The 27,286-nt window shown below is 42.3% G+C and overlaps 2 protein-coding genes and 1 long non-coding RNA gene across 8 annotated transcripts in view; 2 read left to right on the top strand and 1 right to left on the bottom strand.

Moving 5' to 3' along the window:
- Positions 1-24,897, bottom strand: part of Gpc5 (glypican 5) — a 1,404,282-nt gene extending 1,379,385 nt beyond the window's left edge. Inside the window, 1 exon segment of the mRNA NM_001107285.2 lies at positions 24,735-24,897. Within this exon segment, the coding sequence (NP_001100755.2) occupies positions 24,735-24,897 (163 nt within the window).
- Positions 4,207-4,662, top strand: LOC102548369 (40S ribosomal protein S16-like). 2 transcript variants are annotated; one of them, XM_087586879.1, is made up of 2 exons: positions 4,210-4,320; positions 4,372-4,662. In XM_087586879.1, exons 1-2 carry the CDS (start codon positions 4,222-4,224, stop codon positions 4,660-4,662), a joined length of 390 nt encoding a protein of 129 aa, XP_087443005.1. In that variant the 5' UTR covers positions 4,210-4,221. The 2 variants fall into 2 exon arrangements, with proteins under 2 accessions (XP_087443006.1, XP_087443005.1); XM_087586880.1 differs by having other exon boundaries at positions 4,207-4,662.
- Positions 23,201-27,286, top strand: part of LOC102548462 (uncharacterized) — a 96,689-nt gene continuing 92,603 nt past the window's right edge. Inside the window, exons 1-2 of one of the 5 annotated variants that reach the window (XR_015638564.1) lie at positions 23,201-23,425; positions 26,455-26,560. This is a non-coding gene — a long non-coding RNA (uncharacterized LOC102548462). The remainder of the gene's footprint in view (positions 23,426-26,454; positions 26,561-27,286) is intronic. The other 4 variants (XR_015638563.1, XR_015638560.1, XR_015638562.1 and 1 more) reach the window with 4 other exon arrangements.

The following is a 27,286-nucleotide window of genomic DNA, read 5'->3' as shown; positions in this document are numbered from 1 at the left end:
ACATTGACTATGGTAAAAAGGAGTAATGGAGAAAGGCTTGCCCACCAAGAACACACTGAAGAAAGGCTGCCTCACAGAGTCAGATCAGAGAGTTAGCTATGATGCTTCAGAACCTACTTGAAGATAACGAATGGAATGCCACACAGAACAACGGCATGAATTGTAGTTAGGAAACCTCGCAGTCAAGGTGACAGTACTCAGGGAATAGACGGAGATGAGAAACAGCTTCTGTGTGAAGACTCTAGTGGGAGAAACACAGAGGCGGTAACACGGAAGTGTGCTATGAGAGGAAAAACAACAGTTATAAAATCTCAAAAAGAGTGAAACAAAATTAAAGGGAGGTACAGTTCCTCCAGAAGACAGTGAGTGGTCTGTGAGAACTGGCTTAAATTGGCATTTGTGAAATATTAAAATTCTATCACCAGTTCTACTCTGTATTTTTGGAAATTTGGAATACTTTTTAATGTGGAAGGAATACAAATGTAATGAAAACAAGATCAAATCAAACCCTGTAATCTTGAATTTTAAATATAAAAAAAATCATCAATTCCACCTCCCGTCAGTCAGAATGGCTAAGATCAAAAACTCAGGTGACAACAGATGCTGGCGAGGATGTGGAGAAAGAGGAACACTCCTCCATTTTTGGTGGGATTGCAGACTGGTACAACCATTCTGGAAATCAGTCTGGAGGTTCCACAGAAATTTGGGCATTAAACTACCTGAGGACCCAGCTATACCTCTCTTGGGCATATACCCAAAAGATACTCTAACATATAACAAAGACACATACTCCACTATGTTCATCGCAGCCTTATTTATAATAGCCAGAAGCTGGAAAGAACCCAGATGCCCTTCAACAGAGGAATGGATACAGAAAATGTGGTACATCTACACAATGGAATATTACTCAGCTATCAAAAACAATGACTTCATGAAATTCATAGGCAAATGGATGGAACTAGAAAATATCATCCTGAGTGAGGTAACCCAATCACAGAAAAACACACATGGTATGCACTCATTGATAGTAGATATTAGTCCTAAAGCTCAAATTACCCAAGATACAATCCACAAACCACATGAAGTTCGAGAAGGACATCCAAAGTGCAGATGCTTCACTCCTTCTTAAAAGGGGGAACAAAATACTCATAGGAGGGGATATGGAGACAAAGACTGGAGCAGAGACTGAAAAAGTAGCCATTCAGAGCCTGCCCCACATGGATATATATATATATATATATATATATATATATATATATATATATATATATCTCCACCAAAACTAGATAAGATTGATGAAGCTAAGAAGTTCATGCTGACAGGAACCAGATATAGATGTCTCCTGAGAGACACAGCCAGAGCATGACAAATACAGAGGCAAATACTAGCAGCAAACCATTGGAGTGAGAATGGGATCCCCATTGGAGAAATTAGAGAAAAGATTAAAAGAGCTGAAGGAGATTGCAACCCCATAAGAACAACGATGCCAACCAACCAGAGCTCCCAGGGACTAAACCACTACCCAAGACTATACATGGACTGACCTATGGCTCCAGCTGCATATGTAACAGAGGACGGCCTTGTTGGGCACCAATGGAAGGAGAATCCCTTGGTCCTGCCAAGGCTGGACCCCCCCCCCGGTGTAGGGGAATGTCAGGGTAAGGAGGTGGGAAGAGGTGGGTGGTTGGTTGGGGGAACACACTCATAGAAAAAGGAGGATGGGGATGGGATAGGGGGTTTATGGATGGGAAATCAGGAAAGGGGATAACATTTGAAATGTAAATAAAAAATATCCAATTAAAAAAGGAAGAAGTAGTATAGTTCTGGGGCTAGAGAGATGGCTTAACAGTTAAGAGTACTGTCTACTCTTCCAGAGGTCCTGAGTTCAATTCCCAACAACCACATGGTGACTCACAACAATCTCTAATGGGATCCGATGTCCTCTTCTGGTGTGTGAGTAACAGTGCACTCACATACATAAAATGAATAAATAAATCTTTAAAAAATGAAGTATATTTTCTAATGTTTTAGGAAAGACCTAGAAGTCATGACTCAGTGTAGAGAAAAGGCATCCCCAGTGCCCAGGTCATGGCCATGACATGACATTTCTCTCAATAGGAAATTTGGTCTCTTTACGGAATGGCTTGGGACCTAGAGAGATGGCTTCCCTATTAAGACTACATGGTGTACTTATAGAGGACCTGAGCCTGGTTCCCAGCACCCAGGTCTAGAGGTTCATAGTCTCCTGCAACTGCAGTTCCAAAGCACATGATGCCTTCATCTGGCTTCCATAGACCTCTGAATTCTCACGCACATAGAATTCTCTCTCTCTCTCTCTCTCTCTCTCTCTCTCTCTCTCTCTCTCTCTCTCTCTCTTTCTCTCTCTCTCTCTCTTTCTCTCTCTCTCACACACACACGCACACACACACATACACACACATTCACACATTAAACTAAAATAAATCTTTAGAAAAATAATTAAATGGTTTGGGGCATAAACTAATTAAGAGAATAGCTGCTAAAATATATTCACCTGCTAGTAGAGAAGTACTATCAAGATCCCTCCCTCATCATAGAAGAGTAATCTGGAACTAGATTAGTCTGGTAGAACTAGCGTGATAAAAGGCCGCAGGCCTGGGACTTACTGGATGGAAATGACTTATCTCACAGTTGAGGGAAGAAATCCAAACTGCAGCTGCCAACAGACTAGTGTCTCCCTGGCGAGCAGATGGCATCTCCTCTCTGTACCCATTGATCACGCTCACCCTAAAGTCTGTTCCTCTTTTCAGTGGAACATGAATCGGATGGATTAGGGCCCTGCCTGAGACCTTCATTACCTCCTAAAGGTCAAAATCTCTAAACACAGCCACTTCAGGGCCAGAGCTGTAGCATGACTTTTGCAGAGACATGTTCAGTGTATGTTGGACCATGGTCATTCTCATAGATTCCAAGAAGTTCCCACAGCTTAGGTTTTCATGCACCCCCGCTAAGTAACCCTGAATTCCAGCTGTCTCCCCCCACACTCTCTCCCTCCATCTGTTCAACCCCCACCTCAACCCAACCTCCACTCTCCCACCCCTGCATCTCATGCTGCCTCCAATAATCACTGTTTGAATGTTTGAAAGTACAATTTTATCATACTTCAGAGTGTAGAGAATTCACAACTGGAAACCGATTGATAAGCGGGAAGATTATATATCTTGCCTTTCAGCAATGACCTGTGTCAGAGCATTCAAATGGTAGATGAAGGGAGTCCTTCTTAAGAACAAGCTGGTAGAATAGCACCATGTACCAAACTGGAATGCATTAATAGACTGAGGTGTTAAGCAGCAAATAGCTGCTCCAACAAAAGCAAAAGGAAAGCTAATCGACAGGAAGCCTCTCTGCAGCCTTGTCAAGTGCTGAAGCGATGCCTGGCCAGAGACATCCAACCTGAATTTAATCTCATCTCTGAATCCAGCTGCTAAAGTATAGCAAACATGAAAGACTAAGGAACCCTTTTATCCTGCACCCTTAGTATGCAATCAGCAATATATAGATTGTGGGAAACTCGAAAAGCCAAGTGGCCCAGATTCTCAGCAGATATGTAAGCCAAAGAACAAGACAGAAGGATAAGTAAATATCAAAGAAGTCATACAGGAGGAGAAAGTTCCAGGGAGCTGTTGCTTAGTAATGTGTTTACAGATAATCACACTGTAACAAGGCTGCAAAGAGAATTCTGTGGTTGGGACTGGACTCTTGGGAAGGCTGTGAGGTGATGACAAATTTTAAATTCTTACCCAAGATTGTGTTAAAGGGTGCTCACATTACATCTCACTTGTTCTTCTTTTGTCTGTGCGTTACTTTGTAATACATTTTGTGTACGGACTGCTGGTGGGAAATACACATTCTCTTTTGATTTCAAATAAATACCTGTGCTAATAAATCTATGAGACTTTGATAGTGTTGGAAATATCCTCAGTACCAAGACATAAGAAAAGCTAACGACAGACAGGAGATGGTACGCAGCATGAAATATCAAATGCTAATTCCCTCCTCCTACTCTTCAAGAACATCTTCTTGCCAAGGGTTTGGAAACTGACAAGAGCCTGTTAGATGATATCATACAGAGTTTCACTGAGTCAAACATAACCTTCTATCAAGCTAGGTTTAAAAATACTTGAGGCGCCTTTCCCGGTGGCGGCGCCACGCGGTGAGTAGTTCGTGTTCATACTTGTAGCTATGCCGTCCAAGGGTCCGCTGCAGTCCGTGCAAGTCTTCGGATGCAAGAAGACAGCCACAGCCGTGGCCCACTGCAAAGGAGGAAATGGGCTCATCAAGGTGAATGGCCGTTCCCTGGAGATGATCGAGCTGTGCACGCTGCAGTACAAGTTACTGGAGCCTGTTTTGCATCTGGGCAAGGAGAGATTTGCTGGTGTGGATATCCAGGTCCGTGTGAAGGGTGGTGGTCATGTGGCCCAAATTTATGCTATCCGGCAGTCCATCTCAAAAGCTCTGGTGGCTTATTACCAAAAATATGTGGATGAAGCCTCTAAGAAGGAGATCAAAGATATCCTCATCCAATACAATCCGACCCTGCCTGTAGCTGACCCCCGTCGCTGCGAATCCAAAAAGTTTGGCAGTCCCGGTGCCCGTGCCCTGTACCAGAAATCCTACCGATAAACCAGTCTCAAGGATCAGGGTTTACCTTTGTAGTAAACATCCTAGGACTTTAAAAAAAATACTTGAGGCTGTGAGACTAGCAAACCTTCTAAAGGTGGCATACAGTCCAATAAGAGTAACCAGTTCTTTCCCCTGGCATCCTTTAAAGGCCTGTCTCACTAGAACACATATAATTTTGATGAGTTCTATGTCCACATGAGGAAAATTGACTAGCTTAAACATAGTACCATATTCTGTCAGTGCAACGATTGTTTCAGAAATAGCCAGTCACAAAAACAAAATGTACTGTAGTCTTTGCCAGGGCCTCTGGAGAGCAAAGCTTTCACTTCAGCAGGACCTAAATGTGAAGGTACAAATGTCTCAGGTCTTCAGAGCCCTGGCTATTTTCCAAGTCACCATAAGAAGGGCATTTACCACATTCTCTGGTCACCAATAACGTTAGGATAGCTAACTAATACACAAGTAAAGGAAGGCCCATATCATTTCATTTTCTCTTATTTCAGAACTTTAAAGAAACTACACAAAGCAGGAAGGATAACCCAATTCCATGGGTGCCTAAGTCCCCTATCCCAAGAGACAAACTATATCTCTACCATGCAGGACATTTGCTACAACTAGCCACATCTATTCATCATGTGTATGAATTAACTGTAGACAGAAATGAATCAATTAAAGCCACAGAAATGAGGAGAGAGGGAAAGGCCCTAGGAAGCAGGCAACGTTTGGAAGACAAGGAAAACGTTAGGTTACAGTCCCATCTTTGGCTCTGGATCTGACCACATTCTAAGGATAAGCTGACTAAACACAAGTGGATTCTCAATCTTTCTGGAAGCTAGAAAGTTGGGGTCAACAATTGGGAAGGAAATACGGAGGCAGGGCCAGGGAACTGAAGAGCAGGAACGCTTAGTTCAGTGTGCAGTTCTGTTCTGTCGGCCATCACCTAACCCACACCTCGCATTAGTGGAGAAGATTCCACCAAGTCCACTCACTGGGAAGAATTAAATGGAAGGGTGGTTGTCACCCAAGAGAGGGGATTGCCACTTTCACTCACATCAGTCACATTCAAGAAGCTTAGTTTTTCAAACATCTCTATGGGTCTTGGCTATCTTTTTTTTTTTTTCATAGAGAGTCACATTGCATTTAAGATCCTGGAAGTTCACCTCAACTCACTGAAAGCGACTTTACTAAAGCCTATTTAATTATGTAATAAACATCTCTTCTAATTTATCTCTACATCATATGTGTATGTGTTTATGTATACATGTGTGCATGCTTATATATTTGTGTATATGCTTATGTTCATGTGTGCCCAAATGTGTGAGTATGTGTGCTTGTATATGTACAGGTGCACATATGTGTATATGCATGTCCATGTGAGTGTGTGCAAGTGTGTATGCTTGTATAATACAGGTACATGTATGTGCATGCACATGCGAGTGTGCATGTGCATGTGGGAAAGTATGTGTGCTTGTATATGTGCAGATTCACGTATGTGTATGTGCATGCGCATGTGAATGTGCATGTGTATGTGTGCTTATGTGTATTATTTGGTCCTGGTTCCTCCTAAGGCTAAGGTTTCCACCACAGGATACAGACATTCGATTATTGCAAGCTTGGTTTCACCATGTGCTTTTTGTTACAAACACATTGTAAGCAACTAAAGCAAAGCCCACCATGAAAGGTTTTCAGTAGAACATTAATAAATTTCTTCTACTTCTTTCTTGCAGATACAGTGTTTTGTAATAAATTTAAGAAGACACTGTCTTAGCTCAAAATTAATGAGAGAGCTTCAAAACATTCTATCGAGGAAGAACATATTGCTGAAGACATCAAAAACTGACTCAATAAACTATATGAAATAGTATTTATGGTTATTGTTTTTATGTTTTTACAAATATTCTTATTAAAGTGTCACTATAATTTACAGATTCATTTATTACTTTATATAATATTTTCATTGTTCCATAAAACTATGTACAGATATCATTCATAAAAATGAAAACTCTTAAAATAATATTAAGTATTTCAGATATTATGAGTTTTTGTAGTCCCATATTCAATGAAAATTAATGGTGAGGACTCAGAAAACTCAGGACAACGAAGCCAATATAATACTCCCAGATGGGGTAGTAACAATGTCCTTATATACATAAATGGCATTACTGTACCTTCCATAGATAATGTGCTCATAGTTTTTTCATAGACATGGTCAATTAATGTTCCCGTAAAAATCACATACTTAAATCCGTTTTCATATAGTCAATAACAGACACTTCTGATATGAAAAGGTATGTTCTCAGTTTATGAAGCAGAGGGAAAAGCATGCTAAGAAGGATGCTTTCTCGAACTTCAGGTCATGAATTTGGAATCAACAGTCAACACTCAACACTCTGTTGATGCTAACCAGTTTAGGGGACAAAGGGTACTCTTTACCCAGACCCCCACCCCACAATAGTAGTAGCTGTATCAACATAATATGGTTCCTGTAGGAAAAGGTAAGTGAATTGCAATGCCATTCCTTCTATTTAAGAGGGCACAAATTGATACTTTTTACGTGTGTGTGTGTGTGTGTGTGTGTGAGAGAGAGAGAGAGAGAGAGAGAGAGAGAGAGAGAGAGAGAGACTTCTTTAGTTCTGAAAGTCTCAGGAATCCATCTTGAACAGGAAATTGTCAACATCAGGAAGATGTTGACAAACAGGAGCTGTCAAGGCTCTGGCCAGTTCTCTGTGGTGTCCTTGGTAATGCTGTCCTTTCCAAGCTGTGTCCCTGTCTTCACTGGGGTGTCTTTATCAACAGGTTGACGAGTGCAATGTGCCAGCTCCGGTCGAGTATTCCTTTGTGAATTCCACATGAACAAACATCAGTGCTGTCAATATTTTCACTGGTATCCACCAGCCTGTGGCCCTTGATGCCTAGGGATGATACAGACGATGATGTCTGTTATTTCTAGACCGAACTTTCTTGTACAAGTCTGCCTTCCACGAACTTTATCATGTGGAAATGTATCAACTCCTTTGGTGTTGGTTGCTATTCCACTGTACTTTTCAACAAAGTACACGCATGTGTGCAATTTATATTTTTTAAATTGTTTTATCATGACTTGGAGGCTGGGAAAGGAAAAAAAACTTAAGTTACTTTATTTTGCTTTTTGTGTCTTTGTGGGTATGCATACATGCCTGCCTGCCTGCTTGCTTATGCAGGGGCGTCAGAAAGAAATTGTCATTATAAAAGACCGTTACATGACACCTTGTCCATTCTCTAATCCCTTACAGGACTTTAAATACCCAACACATACAAGGAAATAGCAAGCAGATAATTTGAATCGAGGATAAGAGATAAAAGTGGATGGTTCTAAAATCCTTACTCCTGTGTCCCTGGGTCCATAGTCACCGGGGAAGTGTGGGAAGAAGGACACCAGAATAAGTGGCAGAAATAATGCTCAGGACCTCTGTTTGCTAAAGTGAGATCATAAGGTCATTACCAAGACTTCTCTTATATTCCCTACCTGTCTATGATGCCACAAAATGCATTATAAATTTTTCCACACATTTTTGAGGTGGAGGAATCCTTTTTTTTTTAAATTGGATGCAATGACATTTCATAAAACACTGCAAGAGAAAGAGAAAGCAAGTCCCACAGAGATGTAAACACAGTCATTGTGCTGCTGTGCTTAGCCTAAGAAGCAAAGGTAAAGGGGTGTAAGGGCGAGTGTATTAAAAGGACTGAAGGAGACGAAGGGGTTTGCAACCCCATAAGAACAACAATGCCAACCAACCAGAGCTCCCAGGGACTAAACCACCATCTAAAGAGTACACATGGACAGACCCATGGCTCCAGCTGCATATGTAGCAGAGGATGGCCATTTTGGCCACCAATGGGAGAAGAAGCCCTTGGTCCTACCAAGGCTGGACTCCCCAGTGTAAAGGAATGTCAGAGAGGGGAGGGGGAAGGAGTGAGTGAGGGAAGAGTCTCATAGAAGGAGAGGGAGAGGGGATGGGATAGGGGCTTTCTGGACTGGGAAACCAGGAAAGGGGATAACATTTGAAGTGTAAATAAAAAATATCCAATAAAAAAAATCACAGATTGCCTGTTTCTCAAGTTGGGAATCAGGCACATGAAGAGCTAAATAACTCCTGAAACTATGACCATCACAGCGATGGTCCCACCAAAAACAAGGGGAACATCTATAAGCAACTATAAAAAATGGTTGTATTTTAACTAAACTAATATTGCAGTATGTGAAATGTATAAGGTAGAGAATAATAAAAGAAAAAACACACATATATACTTCAGGAGGACAGGAAGGTAACATGAGTTTTAGGGTCATATCTGACTCAGACACGGGATACTCAGCATCATATCCTACTAATAACTGAAAGCCCATGGATTATGCGACACAAGTGAAGCAGGAAGCCTGGTGCCGTCACCATTGCATGGATCCTCCACACTTAGGATAAACCCAGAACTGTAAGCGAAAGAGTCATTGAGAGGTTCCTCAAAGAAGGAAACCCATTTGACCATGCATTCTCTCATTTTATGACTTGATCATCGTAAGACCCGCAGTAACATTTTCCTAGGGTCTATGGCTCAGAAGCCCTGGAATCCAAGCTTTATTTACTATGAACAAACTAGCTATATCCGGGTAAAAGCCTATAGCGGTCATCCTGAGGATCTACTGCTGTATGTACAAGGTTTAATGCACCATTTCTTCCTGTGTAACAACATCGCTCAACTTCAGCTTTAGTGATTCGTTGCATGCAGCCTCCTTCTACCCATGAAATCAAAAGCCAACTTTTACTCTCTATAAAGACACCAGCTTACTGTTCATCCCATGACACAATCACCTCTCCTCTCTCCCTGCCTGCCTCCCCTCCATCCCACTGTTTTCCTTTGTCCACCCCACAACCCCATCCTCCGCCTTCCCCACAGCCACACTAAGCAATTTTACCGACTGTGTTCTTCTTTGTAGTGGCCAGTAAGAAGCTCAACACTGAAGCCTTCAGCCCCGGTCACAGCAATGTACATGGCATCCTGGAGCTGACTGCAGATCATTTCCCCTGCTCCTGTATTTCACATCATTGTTTTATCCCTTGCTTACTACTATTATTTTCAGACGGCATGAAATTCTGTAAGTTGATTGAAAAATATGAAATTATCTAAAAATACAAATATATGTGTAAAATCAACAATCCACACTTAACACTTGGGACTAAATTTCTTTATTCTTTCTGGCTTACACTATAAGATTTTTTTTAAAAAAAATTAGCAAATCATGGACAGTGAGTGGGAGGGCATACAGTGTAAGTCTACACTGATTATGTAGAGAGAAGCACATGTCATGTACACATACCACCATGTGGTTGCACATCTCTAATTGGTGAGATGTGGATGAATGGATGGATGGATGGATGGATGGATGGATGGATGGATGGATGGATGGGTGGATGGGTGGATGGGTGGATGGGTGGATGGGTGGATGGGTGGATAGGTGGATGGACCTATCTATATATGTCTATATAGACTATATATGTCTATATGTCTATATAGACAGACAGGCAGATCTGTGTATTGGATAGTAAATTAAGGTACATATACAGCAGAAGGTGAGATAAGTCACAAAGCTTTTTCCCTATGCAAATAAATTGGCTTTCTCAATAACAAATATCCTAAGTATCTCACTGAGCAGCTCTTTATACAAGAAGCATGCAGAGTGTGCAGTGCTTGCCCAGCTCCACTAAGCAGCAGAGAGAAAAGCATGAGGCAGGACAGAGCTGTTCTTCCTTCTCAAAGTCAACTTAACCAGAATTCTCAGAGTGGCATCTTGCAGAGTGCCAAGTTGATGTCCCTCTATCTGGGAAGGAACAGTGGCCCCAGAGCATAAGTGATCCTCTGTCATCCCTTCTCAGGAGCTGCTATATCTTCCTCTCACCTGTACTCAATTACAGAGTAATTTCCTGCTCTTCATTTTGATTAATAAGTCAAACGAATTCATCAAATATTGATTAAGCACCTGTTCCTTACAAGACATTGTGTAGTTATTAAGGTTAACAAGAAGGATAAAATATAATTTTCCCTCCCGGGCTCAGATGATGAAGAGACACATTTATAAAAACTTAATGTGGTAAAATGTCATAAAAGATGCACCAAGTTTTCTAGGAGCATCAAAAAGAGAAATTATATCTTCTTAGAGGAATCAAGAGGGATGGTCAGAGAGTTTATGGAAGGAAGGCACTTGAATAGCTTCTTTGAATAAACACTAAAATACTTACAAGGTAGAAAATATTGTTACCCAATAAATGACAAATGGGTTTCATTGTGCTTGAACTGCTCTTAATCCATAAACCGAATGTACACCAGAACAAACTTGGTAAGACAGGGTTAGTGAGTGAGAAAAAGGAAGAGCGTCTTCTTCTTCTTTTTCTTTTTTTCTTTTATTTTTTCTTTATTAACTTGAGTATTTCTTATTTACATTTCGATTGTTATTCCCTTTCCCAGTTTCTGGGCCAACATCCCCCAACCCCTCCCCCTCCCCTTCTATATGGGTGTTCCCCTCCCCATCCTCCCCCCACTACCGCCCTCCCCCCAACAATCTAGTTCACTGGGGGTTCAGTCTTGGCAGGACCAAGGGCTTCACCCATGGCCTTTCCTGGCCTCTCTCAGTGCCAAGCCACATATGCTCTCCATGACCCCCTCATGCCTTCAAAACCAGTACCCCCTGAATGACTCTTACACTACCAAATCGTGCTGCCGGCATGAAATACAACCTTGGCAGTCTCTGGAATGCAGCTACTGTGTCCTGATTCTGAGAAAAACTTCTTGGAATATGTTTTTCTTTTCATTTTTTTCTTTTTGATCAATCTATTTTTTACATCCTGACCATAACTTCCCCTGCCTCTGCTCTTGGTATTTCCCCCTAACCTCTGCTCTTCATCCTGCCTCTCCACATCCACTCCTTCTCTGTTTCTCTTCAGGAAGGGGCAGGCCTCCCTTGGATACCAAGCAGCCATGGCATATCAGGCTGCAGTAAGACTGGGCACCTCCTCTCCTATTAGTACTAGATGAGGCAACCTAGAGGAGAAACAATTTTCCTGCAGTTGTTTACCTCAGTGTGTTGATCTCTTCTGAAACACCGCTATTTTTCTCAGCTCCGACTGACGAGGATAAATTGTCACAGTAATGTCACTTCAGTATTGAATCGGGTCTGACCACAACCACAGACTCTTCATCCAAATAGCAAATGGCTCCTGTAGAGTCTTTAAATGTCCCTCTGAAGCTTCACAAGCCAGCACTGCCCTTAACACTCTTGATTTTCCAAGTTCCTACAGATCAACCCACTCATCTCTCAACACTCAAAGGCTTTTCTAGCCTGAAGTTCCAACATCCTACCACAACCCCCCCCAAGGTAACATGGTCAGGTCTGTCACAGCAGTACCCCACACCTGTTACCAATCTCTGTCCCAGTTAGAATTTCTATAGCCATGGTAAACAAGCTGGGGAGGATAGGGGGTTTTTGGCTTATACTTCCACAGCATAGTGCATCACTGAAGGAACTCAGGGGCAGGAACTCAAAGGGGCAGGAATCTGGAGGCAGGAGTGGATATAGAGATATGGAGGGGTCAAACCCTTTGACTTATTCAACTTGCTTTCTTATAGCACCTAACACCAGCAGGCCAGGTGTGGTCCTCTCCCATAGCTTACTAATTAAGAAAAATGCCTTGCAGGATCACTTAAGTCCAATCTAACGAAGGCATTTTTTCTATTGAGACTCCGTCTTCTACAATGACCCTAGCTTGTGTCGAGTAGACATAAAAGTAGCCAGCACAAGGAGCATGGTAAGCAGTCCCAATAAGATGCCAGTCACTGGGACCAGGATCCTGCCCCCAATTCCAGCAGACTGGCTGATCATGTTCAGGCCAAACTGGTCAAAAGGATGGGTGATTGAGCCCCTGTCAGCGGAACTGTAGCACTCAACCCTTCCCCCAACGGTCCAGGTACAGGCCACATCAGTCAGAAGAGTCAGTCAGAAGAACAGAAATCACCCACTGTACTACAGGCTAAGCAAGTCCAAAAGTCAAGGACTCAACCTGGTAAGAGACTTTCTAGTGGATCAGGGGTCAAGCAAATCCAGGTCACAAAGTACAGAAGACAAAAGAGGAAACAGAAACTAAGGAACAAACACCCATCCAACAAACACAAACTCAGAAATCAGCACTGAGGAGTAAAATCACCCAAAACTCAGATGCCTAAGTGCCAGTGTGCAAGCGCAGTCATCAACAGTCAGGGCAGTATGTCACCACCAGAGCCCAACTCTCCTAAGACAGCAAGACCTGAGCATTCTCATGCAGCTGAAGAACAAGAAAACAACCTTAAAACTAACTTCATAAAAATGACAGATCTTTATTGAGGAAATGAAAATCTCTTAAAGACATTGTGGAAAAGACCAAAAAAAAAAAAAAAAAGAACCACAAGTGAAGTGAAGGAGACGTTTCAAGACCTGAACATTAAAATAGAAGCAATAAAGACAAGTTAACAGGAGCAACAGATGCAAGCATCGCCAACAAAGTAGAAGAGATGGAAGAGAGACTCTCGGGGGTTGAAGCTATGATAGAAGAACAACAAAGTACAAGAGATGGAAGAGAGAATCTCGAGGGTTGAAGCTATGATAGAAGAAATAGATTCATCGATCAAAAAAATGTTAAATAAAAACTTGCTGACACAAAACATCCAGGAAATCTGGGACAGTATGAAAAGACCAAGCCTATGAATAATAAGATAGAAGAAAATCCCCAGCTCAAAGGCCCAGAAAATATTTTGAACAAAATCACAGAAGAACATACCTCCAACCTAAAGACAGAGATGCCTATAAACATACAAGAAGCTTACAGAACACCAAATAGCTTGGACCTGAAAAGAAAGTCCCACTGCCACAAAATAATCAAAACACAATGTACAGGGAAAACAAGGATATTAAAAACTGCAAGGGGAAAAGGCCAAGTAACATATGAAAGCAAACCTATCAGAATTACACCAGACTTCTCAACAGAGACTCTAGAAGTCTAGGGCCTGGACATGTTTTGAGGCTCAGAAGGAGATTGCAATCCCATAGGAAGAGCAGCATCAACTGGCCCAGGTCCCTCAGAGCTTCCAGGGATTAAGACACCAATGAAAGAGAATATATGGTTGATCCTTGGCACCTGGCACATATGTAACAGAAGGCTTCAGTGGGAGAAGATGCGCCTAATTCTGCAGAGTCTTGATGGGCAAGGAAAGGGGACACCCAGGGGCCCCCACCCTGTCAGAGGCAAAGGGGAGGGGTGGGGGAAAGAGACTCTGAGAATGGGTACTTGCAGGGGGTAGCATTTAGGATGTGAATAAGTAAATTAATTTTTAAAAAAATAGCTAAGAATAGAAAACATAAAAAAAAATGTTCAACATTCTTAGCCATCAGGGAAATGCAAATCAAAGCAACTATGAGAGTCCATCTTTCTGCCATCAGAATGGCTAAGACCAATACCAAAAGTGACAGCTCATGTTAGGTAGGGTTTGGAGCAAGGGGAATCTGCCTGCATTGCTAGTAGGAGTGCAAACTTATACAAAAATTCTGGAAATTAATTTGGCAGTTTCTTGGAAAATTGGGAATAATTCTACCCCAAGACCCAGCTATACAACTCCTGGTCGTATAGCTCTGCCATTCTACAAGGACACTTCCTCAACTGTCTTCCTGGCATCTTTGTCATAATAGCCAGAAACTGGAAACAACCTAAATGTCCCTTAACTGAAGAATGGGTAAAGAAAATGTGGTACATTTACACAATGGAGTATTACTCAGCTATTAAAAACAGTGACTTCATGAAATTTGCCAGCAAATGGATGGAACTAGGAAAGTTAACCCAGACCCAGTAGGAAAAATATGGTGTGTACTCTTTTATAAGAGGATATTAGTCATAAAGTACAGGGTGATTATGCTACAATCTACAGACCCAAAGAGCTAACTAACAAGGAAGGCTCAAGGAGAGGGAGAGAAACATTAATCTCGTGCAGAAAGGGAGACAGGATAGATACTGCCAATCGATGGGAAGAGGAAACTGGGTGGGGGTGGGGGGTTGGGGATGTGACCAGGACTGAAGAGTTGCTGGAAGACTGTAAGGAGGGTGTACTAGGAGAGAAAACTGCAAGTTTTTATCAGCTGTAGGAGTTCCCTGGTAGAATTTGAGGAGTCATTTATGTATGCTATCATATCATCTACAGATATCAATACATTGACCTCTTCCTTTCCTAGGGCAAGGGAAAAGAGCCTGCAAGGGTGACCCTAGCTAAGACTCCTGGCAGTGTGGGACATGGACCCTGATCCAGCCATCTCCTGTAACCAGGATGCACTTCCAATAGAGGGATTGGGATACCAACCCAGCCACAAAACCTTGACCTAAATTTGTCTTGCCTACAAGATGTGCAAGGGTAAAGACGGAGCAGAAATTGAGGGAGTGGCCAGACAATGTCTGGTCCAGTTTGAGATCCAAGCCATGTGGGGGAGCCCACCCCCAACACTGCCAGGAGGAGCAGAAACCAGAGGTTGGATAGCCAAGAGACCTAGGATAGAAACAAACACAACAGGAAAAAAAATAAAAGGGAATGAAATGATTCCTAATGGTATTCTAGGTAGATTAGTGAGTGCCTAGCCCAGTTTGTAATCAGAGAGGCTTTACCCAGCACGTGGAAACAGATGCAGAGATCCACAGCAAAGCATTGGGCGGAGCTTGAGAAATCCCTTGGAAGAAGGGGAAGGAAGGATTGTAGGAACCAGAGGGGTCAAGAATACTAAGGAAAACCCACAGACTCAACCAAGCTGCGCCTACAGGGCTGACAGCGACAATCATGAAGCCTGCACCAGACTGATCTACGCCCTCTGCACACTTGTTACAATTGCGTAGTCTGGTCTTTGTGTGGGACTCCGAACAGTGGGAGCAATGGCTCCGTTGCCTGCCTTTGATACCCTTTCCCCTACTGGATCACTTTGTCCAGCCTTAACGGAAGTAGTTCTAGTCTTCCTGCAATTTGATATGCCAAGAGTGGCTGATGATCATCGAGGCCAGCCCTGTTTTGAAAAGAAATGGAGAAGTGGATAGAGATGGGGGATATGGGAAGGGACTGGGAAGAGATGAGGGAGGGGAAACTTTAGTCGGGATGTAAAAATAAATAAAATTCAAAGAAAAATAAAAGATGTCAATCACCAGCCTCCTTCATGATTCTACTGGGTCTTCTAGGAAGGCAGTTAGTTATGCTGTAAGAGGGAAATGCTGAGCTTTCTGATTGTCACAAGATTTTACAGTGGGCCTCAGTCATCCTGCTCTGTCCTGGGATGATGACATTCCTCTACTTGGTTCAACCACCGCACAGAAGAAAACCTTCCTAAGGGAAGATTAGGCAGTTTTGTTATGCAGACAAGCAGTGAAAATATTCAGTGCGTGTGGTGGCTTGTCCCACCAACAGGCAAATGAGAAAGACAGCAACGAGAAACTGCAGGAGACAAACTAGAAAGAAGAGCAGGAATTACGGACAGCTCCAACAGCCAACGTGTGAATGTAAGCTTTTATGTGAACACTGGGTGACACGTGTGGGCCCCCACACGGCATGGATCTCAAACTGGACCGACGGCTGTTTTCAGTTTCCCAGCAAACACCAGCATTGGTACCATTACCTTGTATTTCCTGGGACTCCCTACTGCTTATATTCGGCCTGTACTTGAGTTGGTGACAAGGACGGAAACCTTTATAAAGAATCAGCTTCCTGAAAAGGTTCAATTTGGAAACCAGAGAAAGACTTGAGTTCCTATTTTTGCTAGAAGCTGCACAGCTGTATTTCTGACAGGTACAGAGGGCTAATCTGTGGTAGGAAAAATGAACCTTGATCAGTGTAGAAAGATCAGCCCTATGGTCAGAGCCCTGAAGTTAATAAAAGAGTGAAATTGAGAGGAGCGCCAGCATTCATTTCCCTGTGGATCCTGACTACAGACCCAAGGAGACCAGCTGCCTCAGGCCTCTGCTTCCGTGATCTCCCTTCTGTGACAGAGGAGACTTCAAACTATAAGACAAAGTAAATTCACCCTTTCTTGAGTTGATTTTGACCCAACAACAAGTAACTAATATGAATGTCTTAGTCAGGGTCTCTATTGCTGTGAGGAAACACCATGACCAACGCAACCTGGGGAGGAAAGGGTTTACTCAACTTACACTTCCACATCACTGCTAGCTACTGGAAGTCGGAACAGAGACTCAAGCAGGGCAGGAACCTGGAGGCAGGAGCTGATGCAGAGGCCAGGGAGGGGTGCTGCCCACTGGCTTGCTCAGCCTGCTTTCTTATACAATCCAGGACAGCCAACAAAGGGATAGCATCAACCACATTGGATTTGGGCCCTTCCCTACCACACAGTTCTCAAAACCACCAAAGAAGAAAAGAAACTCTATATACTATGTATGTATGTACATATGTATGTGTGTGTATGTATGTATGTATGTATGTATGTATGTATGTATGTATGTATAGAGGAAAGCAAAATATCTCAGAGACATTGAGTCATTTGCTAAATGTCCCACATCTACTAGATGGAATGGTAAAACTAATTTCAAAGCTATAAATTCATTTCTCTGCACTATAACACGTGACAAATTGTATGTCTGGTTTTTCCAACATTTTAGTGCTTTGTCAGACTTATTTTTTCTCATTATGACTACAAGACATTTATATACATGGATTAAATGCTAAATATTTAATGACCTGAAGCTTTATGGCACCAGTGAACTTCCAGAGAAGAAAAAGAAAACTTAGCTTTGTCTTTCCAAACTAAAGCTCTTAGCTGCCCAGGCATAGACCCATGCAGGTACATCCGATAGCCAGCACCCAAAGAAGCTCATCGATTTCTCTGCTGTCGATTTCCCTGCCCTGTGAGTCTCAAGGTGTTCCTTCTATTTCCTTTGCCTTTTAAGTTGATCAAAACCTTTTTTAAAAATGACTTGTTTTTTTCCCCCGTGTTTTTTAAAATCCAGAGCGAAATGTGTTCCAACCCTGGGAAGAATGGACGATGAATCTCTTCCTTTTATTGACCGACTTCAGTTCCAGCTCATTAAACACAGACATCTCAATGATCAAAAGAGAATGAGTCAAATGTAACTTGTTCTAACCTTACTGAATAACAGGGCTACTCAAAAAGCAAATAAATCCGAACTGGTAATTTAATATTGACAGTCTTCCACATAAAGAAACTCTGTGTAATTTTTTCCCTGTATTTCACTTGATCAATGCAGACAGTCTTGCTGTGTCTTCACATCCACTCTCTTCCCAGATTTCAACCTTTTCTAACGTGAAAAAATGAAAAGGCAGAATGGAAATTCTAAGAACACAGCTCAGAGATCAATTATAATCCATATCCAGAATTATGAAAACTAGGATAAATTTTACTACAACGCTGAAGGAAAAGAAATAGTAATTCAAAGTCCTTATCCTAATGAGTAATAAATATTTAATCATGTGGCTCTGGAGGGATGGATCAGTGGTCCAGAGTACAAACTGCTTTGCCCGGGTCCTGAGTTCAATTCCCAGCAATCACATGGTGGCTCACAACCCTCTGTAATTGGATCTGATGCCCTCTTCTGGTGTGTCTGAAGACAGCTATAGTGTACTCCTATAAATAAAATAAATAAATCTTTTTAAAAATGTCATCATGTACTTAAAATTTTTAATAATGTTCTAAAGAACACTTACTAACTTTTAGATCATGGCTATTTTTAAATGTATTTAAGTGAAGAGTTGAGTCGTATCAAAATATTCATGTGCATTTCATTAGCACTAACACAAATCCTTCTCTTCAGAGAAATTTCTTCATGCTTCTTATGTCGCAAATCAATCATGACACTACTTCACATAGGCAGAAATAATTTCCAAAATTTTCACTGAAAAGACGTCATAAAGAAGTGATACATCTGCGTGCCTATCAGTCAATAAATTAATGGGGAAAGCTGTTGTATGGACACGCAATTGGATATGGCCCCTCTTTAAAGAATAAGATACTGTCACAGCCATGTGACGGACTGTTGAGGATGTCATCTTGAACAAAAAAGGCAAGGGACAAAGAGAGGAAAGCTATTATGAGTTTGTAATAACAGAGAATAAAGATGTGAACACCACAGGCTCAGCTAACCCAGGATCTGATCAAGGGATAGAAAGAATTAAGTTCAAGAGATCTGTTGTACAATGAACTAAAAACACACGATGGTACACTCAACCCTCAGAAAGGACCAAACTGGACTCTAAGTGTTTTTGACACCAAGAACGATCTATCGTAAGATTACATTTATTGTATTTAGCTGGATTTAGCCACTTCATAACATGCATATATTAAGTGTCTATACAAGTTACAGTTTCAATATATGGTGAAGATTATGTTATAAATAATATATATCAGCAATTTCATGTCACTAATTTAAAATAAATGGACTTTAAAAAAGACTAAGAATGTATTTTTAAAGCTGCCTGTATTAGAGATGCTTTACAGACTGATACCTATGCCGATATATACGGAAGGGTGTGTGATTTACTAGCAATTATTTCTGTTATCCTCAAAGTGTGACGTCACTCTATTTTTCATTGATGTCTTCATTAACTACTCTTCTCGTTGGGACCAAATGCCAGACAGGTGAGATTTACGGAAGAAATTATTTTTTTGGGTTTATAGTTTGAGGTGCAGCTCATCATGGCGAGGAAGTCATGGTCCAGCTGCCCAGTCACAGCTCGTCTGCAATGAGAGAGGAGCGAGAAGGATGCTGGTGCCTCAAATGCCTTCTTCTCACTCAGTCCAGAATGCCAACCGTGGAGTCATGCCAGTAGCATCTGAGGTAGGTCTTCACACCTCAGTTAACCCAGTCTCGACATAGTGAGAGATGTATCTCCTAGGTGATCCTAAATTCTGTCAGACTAACAATCAATATTATTGACACAGTAACCTTCAGCAAACACAGCTCTTCTCCACGCAGGAGTTATCCTGTATCTGAGCAGTGTGGTAGGCAATGTTTCTCTCAGGATGGAACTAATAAGGATGGACTAAAAAAGGGGATTCAGTACACAGTTCCCACTAGTCACTTCTTCGTGGCTGTGCAAACAAACCCTAAATGTTAGATATTTTCCCCTTCCCTGCAGAACAGGGATAGCAGAGAAAACTGTCTTCCAGACACTCCTCTAGCTGTCTCCTTCCTCCATTTCAAAACTATCAGATAAAATAGGTAAAGTTTGTTTAAATTTAAAATTTATGGGGTTGGGTCACTTTACAGAATCTGTGGCAAAGTCACACAAGGAAATGTTGTCTCTGAGGAAACACTGAATCAACACAAGCAGGCACAGGACAGAACGTATCTGAACAACACCAACTTTACTGCTTTACTGACTACCTTCTTCATCCTACCAGAATTGATAAAAATTACAACTAAGCACAATGAATTGTATGTTATGTAACTATTAATTAAAATTAATTTATTCATCAAAATTAGTATAAATGCTGACCTGATGAAAATCAATTACAGATTCTTTTCTCCCGTAGGGTAGCAGTATGCAAAAGAACAGAAGTACATTTAACATGTGTTTCTGTGCTATGAATATCGCTCCATCTTCAAGGGATTCAGTGCCCTCTTCTGGCCTCGTCAGTCACAGAGGCAAATGCAACACACACACACACACACACACACACACACACACACACACACACACACACATACATAGTGTGGGTGCCAGGAATTGAACTCAGGACCTCTGGAGGAGACGCCAATACTCTCAACCACTGAGCCACCATCTCTCCTGTCTCTGGCCTAGGCATTTATAAAACTCTGCAACTTATAGACCTTAGTTAAGTTTGTGGTGCGTGAGAAACATCAAGTTGGAAATGGCTAAAACTATGGATCTCTATTTAAAGCAACTATGGGTCTAGAACTTTCAGGTATGCCCTGTTGGGCTTTGCTTTGAAGCTGCTACTCTTCTGTGAAGATGAAAACCAGGATGACCGCCCATCTCAGAACCATATTCCGTGGAAGACTCACAGCACATGGATAGCAGGGTTGGAGATGGTTAGTGCTCGAGACTTCCTTTATCATTTGAGAATCAGAGCGATGGAAAGGATATAACAACATGCTTCTTCAGCTCAACTGGATAAAATGTTGCAACCTTACTCTGGCCAATCCCTGTGACCGACCATACAGCACCCAAAACACACGGTACAAGTGAGGTCCAATCGGCTGTATGACTTCCAGGACCCAAGCCAGCAGCAGATGAAAGGCAAGTGTTCAAATTTCAATACAGTGCCAACTGTACATTAAAATAGGCACGCGATCCTTCTGAATGTGGACTCTTCTTGTGACAGTGTAGACTAGCCACAGACTTATGACACTGTCCCCAATAGATATGTTTTCTGTCCCCATTATGCAACTTCATGGTGAAAAATAACGAGCTGAAAGACAAGGAGTGTAGTGAGTGCCATGTAACAAAAGAAACAGCGTCCTACAGTTACAGCTGGCACAGCCGAGTGCAGTACATGGTGATTTAAGCTGAAATTTGAAGAGTGGATAGAAGTCAGCCATTCTTACTCTCTCTGTTAGTTCCTATGTTAGTTCCCATTCAAACTAACTACTACTGTGACTTAGCTTAAGAGACACATGACCAAAGTCACAGATACCTAGTTAGAAATGTACATAATCTATATTATACACACGTGATGGGGCAACAAACCCACATACCAGAAATTCTTAATTAGCCCCAAACAAGCAAATGTAACACAGGATGTGAGCATAGATATGCCTCTTAAGCTTCCAAATCGCAACCATCCTGAAGCCATCTTTTGGGCAAGGGCTGGTCCCTGGTCTCTTGGCCTTGATCTGTGAAGTGTATAGCCTGCAGTGTCTGCCCACAACCACCTAAACTATCTCCCAAGAGGCTCAAGTCAACTGGGCTGCTGAAGCCTCCCCTGGGGCCCCTTCAGCCAGAAACCCAGGTAAATCTCTACTCTTTGCAACTTGGTTGTCTCAGGTATTTTAATTTTTTTGTAGTCATGAAAAGCTGACTAAGTCTTACCTTCTATGCACTTTGCTACAAAGTGTATATGTAGACTTGTACCATTAAAATTAGTTACATTCTATCCCATAGCTGGTTTTAAATAAATCCCTTAACATCCTCTAAAAGAAAAAAATGTGTATGTGAATAAATCATTATCTTCCCTCCCCAGTGAGTAAAATAAAATAAAAGGCCCATTAAAGATGCCCCCACTAACAGTCCTTCCCCGAGCAAAATAAACAAGAGCAAAGGGCACCTTGACTACCACTTAGGAAATAAAACGGGAACATGGGCAAATCTGTAATTCTAATCACACTTGCGCCTCCTCTCCTTTCTGCATTTCTCATCCAAACATTCTAAGGAGCTCAATGGGCTTAGAGGAATTGGAGCAGTGCGGAGAACAAAGGTGGAGGGAGTCTGGGGGGCGGGCAGCTTAGAAGGCTGTCCACACCACTTTAATAATTTCAAACTCGGATACGATCTTCCAGAAGATATAATAATCACAAGTGTAGGGAGGAATTGCATAAAGTTATTCTATCTTCTTTTACAAAACAGCATTTGTGCTAGACACCTTAGGAATGATTGACTATGAACAAGAAATTAAAAAAAAAAACTAAACTTCTAAGAAAAAAATACGGAAGTAAATGTATTAGTTTTACCCAATAAAAGGCTATGTATTAAATAAGTTGATGGATTTTTTTAAATGCACTATTTGTATTCTCATGTGAAAAGGACTACTTAGATATTAAGTATATACTGTCCTGAGACTGGTGTGATTTTAGAAAACTAGGTAGCCACTTACTAATTTTATTTTGTTAGCTCTTATAAATAGTTGTGAAATATAACAGTATTATGTAAATAGAAGACTAAAGAAAATATTTATTAAGCATAACTTACATGTGAATTATGAGGTTGGGGTAGAAAACCAAGAATGGGAATTTTTTAAGCAGGGAAAAAGAGATGGATCAATGTCAGAACATTTTAAGGTTTTGCTGAAATCTTCAAATCAATGAACGACACAATTAAATGTGAGTATTATAGCAAATGTGTCCATGAATGATTCTCCTGGGTTAGTCAAAAACACAATAATTCCATGTGACTTTTTCTTAATGAAATATCCAAGGAATTTAACATTCTTTCAGGAGAACTTCTTTCAGATCACTGATGTCTCTAAGAGTGCCCGGCTGCTTTAGTGGGAGCTACTCTGATTTTTCATTACCTTAAGCCACTGATAAGAAAGGGGCTTTCAACAGGACAACATCCCAGAATGCCATTTTTTAGAAAGGAGAATGCCTTCATGGCACTTAGGGTGTGCTATCCATCTGTTCCAAATGCAAACAATGACAACTATTTGCTTTTCTGGAGGGTAGAGCTCCTTATATCATAGTAAAAGGTTACCTCAGTGATCAATGCTCTAGAACACTCCTCCTCAATGGAGATGACATACACAAGATTCTAGAAATGAAAGTCAACACCCTTAGGAGTGTGTTGCCTTCCGCAGGTGCTCCAACACTGAGAGGAGAGAAGGCATTGGAATCAAAACCTTGCTGAGAAGCTGTGCACTACAGCCAAAGCAGTGGCGTCCAGGAGACAAGGTCTCATAGTGTATTCACATTCAATACCCACTGCACACGATCCAATTAGTTTCACAAGCATTAAGTGAGATGTATTTCTTAATGAAGTAAGTACATACTTAGAAGGTTTTTGGGGTGTGTGTGTGTGTGTGTGTGTGTGTGTGTGTGTGTGTGTGTGTGTGTGTGTGGTTTTGCCTTTGAAGAGACAGGAATTGTCCTAACCTGGAAATGTGAACCATGTATCTCAAGTATGGAAAGAGTGTCTGGTTTATAGGTATTCCAATAAATCCTGGTGTATTTAAAAGTGATCCTGTAAACGCTGGCTGGTGGGCTTTATGTGCCCAGACACTGGGGAAGGATGATAAGAATTGAGCTAACTAGCAGAAAAGCAATCAAACAAATGTGCTACCACTGGGGAGTGCTAACGGCAAGCCTCCTCGCATTGGAAAAAGGATGTATTTGGTACTCAGGCATCCTTTGCAAATTCTTTGTTCATCAGACATCCTCCTCAAATCCACCCCTCTCTGTTGACTTCAACAACAGCTCACAGTACTCCACTAACTTAGCTCCAGACACTGCTGGCTCTCTAACACACACCTTCTCTTTCAGATAAAACGTGTTCTTGTCCTCCCACCAGCAGCTAAGAATTAGAGTGTAGGATAGGACACAGGAGATGGATGCAGGCCAAGGGGCTTATAGGACGCATGGCCTCTAGCTACCACATTAATTGTATCGTTCCCTGTGGGTCTATAGTTTACCGTCCATGCTCGGTGCCCCCAAAACACAAGGCTTGATTGCCTGTTGCCCTATCGCTTTCCAGGCTTGAAACTACTTTGTGGGTCTGGGAGACCCACAGAGCGGCTCGGATTTCTGTAGGAAGGCTTGGTGCCAGGGTGCAGAGGGGCAACTAAAGGTCATCTCTGAGTGCACTGGGTGGAGTGTTCTTTACAGATAACATCGACTGTGCCTTGTCCAGCAAAGGACTATAAAAAGGTTTGTTATTTTACCATCAAGCTTGCGGCAACCAACACAATTTCTCTGAGGTTGTGGTCTAACAGTAAAACCAGGACCCCTGGCGATATTCCCTGTGGGAACAGATCCTGGAGTTGCTACGCGGCAACAAACCTTTACTAGTCCTTCCAACACATCTCTGAAGAGCAAGGGAGCACCAGCAGGAAGCGAATGTTGCAGAGCTCCGAGGAACTCCAGATACAGTTAAGGAGCCCCTTGAAGCTGCCCTACTATGGTGAGCACACCAAGCATCTCCACAGGCCTCACACTGACTCACTTATTGGGGCTGGAGTACCCGAAAGTCTCACCAAGGACCATCTCTGGATGCCCGGGAGAGCGTGGTCGCAAGCCCAGCCTTCCCGGGCTGGAGCCCGGTACACTGCCAGACCAACCAGCCGCTCCTACCTGCCCGCGGCGCCTCCGGCAGCCCCTTGACAGCTCCCCCAAGCCTCCACTGGAAAAGTTTCCGAACTTCTTCGCAGCTTTCCACGCCCTCGCTTCGGGTAGATCCAAGAAGAGCCAGGAGAAGGAGACAGCGCCATCCCAGACGCCAGGTGCGAGCATCCATCCTCGGGGTTCGGGTCGCGCCCTCACCGCTGTGGTCCCCACTCTCCGGAGCACCCAGCATCGGCGGCGCTGGAAGATGATGCCTAGCCAAATCTGGCGAGGGTTCGAAGCGCAGGCGGCCACGGGAAGACCGCGAACAGACCGCGGCTTCACCTAGAAGAGCTTCGCTTTCTCCCCTGAAGCCCTGAGGCTGAGATGCCGGACTTCTCTTTCTTAGCATCCCGGGTTCCCTCCCAGACCCGGGCGGGTTGGCGCTGCGTAAGCCGAACACAAGCCGGGAAGAAGCGAAGAAACAGCGAGCATCCAGCACCCTCCACTAACGCTTGCTGCCGCCTGGGGCTCAGCTCGCAGCCACTAACCTAGGCTGTGCCTGCCTGCGGAGCTCCAGAGCTGGGCTCACCAGCCCCGCGATCAGGCCACGCCCCTAGACACACCCCCAGCAGGCCTCCGGCTCCGCCCAAGTACAGATCCTGCCGAACAGAGCAAGAGTCCGGCTAGCGACCTCAGAGAAGAATCAAATTAATGAAAGGAAACTAGTCTACTTCCTCCCGGTTCATTTCGAAAAGCATTCACCGCTAAAACGAAAGTGTGCATAAAGAGGATCAGAGAAAGCAGGAGATGAGAAACATGAATTGGAAATAAAATGAAACATTTCTCTACAAATCAAGGTCCTCTATGCACAGGAATCTGTATCCAAATTTCATGAAATGGACCTCGGCAAATGGGAAAGGCAGAAGCTGGGTTTTTAGAGACCTAATAACACTAAGGTTTCAAAGCAGCCTGAAGAAGTTATTTTTAAATGCTTTATGCTTTTAATTTTTTATTTCAAATATTTTATGCTTTTAGTGCTAGGAGGATTTTTCTGTAACCTGATTTTTTTAAAGCATTTAGAATGCAGAGTCTCAATGGGAAGTTAGCTTGTTCTTTATATCTTGCTGACGTCCAGTTTATTCTAACATGATAGTTCGTGCCAGCGCTGAGCTTTGACACATTTGAGGACTTGTTTTTAATATTTCTCAGAGATTAACTAAGACAAAGGTGCTCAAGGGGTTTCTCTCCAGGAAAATAGAAGCAACGAGCATACTGGGCAGTTAGGAGCTGAAAGGAAAGTTTGTCAAGTTAGAGTTTGCGAAAGGAAATCATGAGAAACCGTGAAGCAAAGGGCAGGCTGCAGTTAAGCCTGAGTGACAAGAGCTGTCCTGGCCATAGCCACCTGGACAGAGTACTTCTCACACAAAGCAGCTGTTTAAAAGCTTCAGCAGAAGGAACTCTAAATATCTTAACCACTTGAAGAGAATTTCATCTTAAGCTGAACCCTTGCCAAGATTCATGATGAATAATTTTCAGCCTTAGCTAAGTGTCCTGGGGTTTTCTGATGGCGGTTCGATATCAAAGGCTCCCGGTTCGGAGGGAGATCCCCTGCTGTGGCCGGGACACTGTTTCAGAGTGAAATATTTCCCACTTGGCTTTTGACAACCTTTCCCCGAATACTACAGATTTTTCCTTAGAAGTTTTCTTAGTAAATGAGAATGGAAAACATTAGCCGCTTTCGTTCTAGGCCTTTAAGCAAGGTTGGCCGTATGTGTCCTAGAAGAGAGATAAGCACGACTCTGCTGCTCTGATGCGCCATGGTGGAACGGCTTTCTGGGGTCAGCTACATCCGCGTGAGTAAAGAGGAGCCATCACGCTCCTCTGTAAATTCTCACTGCTAAACAACATCTAAGTGCTGTGTGGATTTTCCTTTGCTCGGCCTTTACAATAACCCTATAAACTTGTTACCACCAGTACTGATTTTCAAGTAAGTAGATAGGGACAGACATACAAGATGGTTTTCCCAAGGCCACAGACAGGGGGAAACCAGGAGTCAAGTCAGGATATCAAAATCCAGGATAAGATTTCCTTCATGCTTCAAGTTTCTCCTAAACACCTACTCGATTACATCGAGTAAGATTAAAGACTATTTTTTAGTCCATCGTACTTTTCAAAATTAGAAAGATATATACACATCTTCTAGACTCTCTCATATGTTAATATAAAACTATCTTCTAAGTTTCACCCAAACTTCTTTATTCTCACTAGAATCTCTCCTTGTTAGAGCTGGTCATCATAGACCATTATAACTAAAAGGAGTCATACTGTCCAGTCTGATCCCTTTTACTGTGGTCTGTAAGATACTTTATGTAAAGAAGAAAATCATAAATACAACTGAGACATATTGATGGTTTGAGTAGCAAGTATTGATTGGACAATATGCTAGAAAGAGATCTGCTAAGCTTAACTAGGCTTAAAGAAACCTACAAGCAAGTTCTCAGTGTTTTATACTTTCAACAAAACATACACAGAAACTGAATAGGTTCTAATGAGAAAATAAGTATACTTAGCCTTATATA

Source organism: Rattus norvegicus, chromosome 15 (assembly GCF_021556685.1).
Source record: "Rattus norvegicus strain SHRSP/BbbUtx chromosome 15, alternate assembly SHRSP_T2T, whole genome shotgun sequence".
Lineage (NCBI taxonomy): Eukaryota > Metazoa > Chordata > Mammalia > Rodentia > Muridae > Rattus > Rattus norvegicus.
This window is presented reverse-complemented; position numbering and strand designations above follow the sequence as displayed.

Coding starts and splice junctions, on each gene's coding strand:
- LOC102548369 (XM_087586880.1), top strand. CDS start 4,222: ATGCCGTCCAAGGGTCCGCTGCAGTCCGTGCAAGTCTTCGGATGCAAG.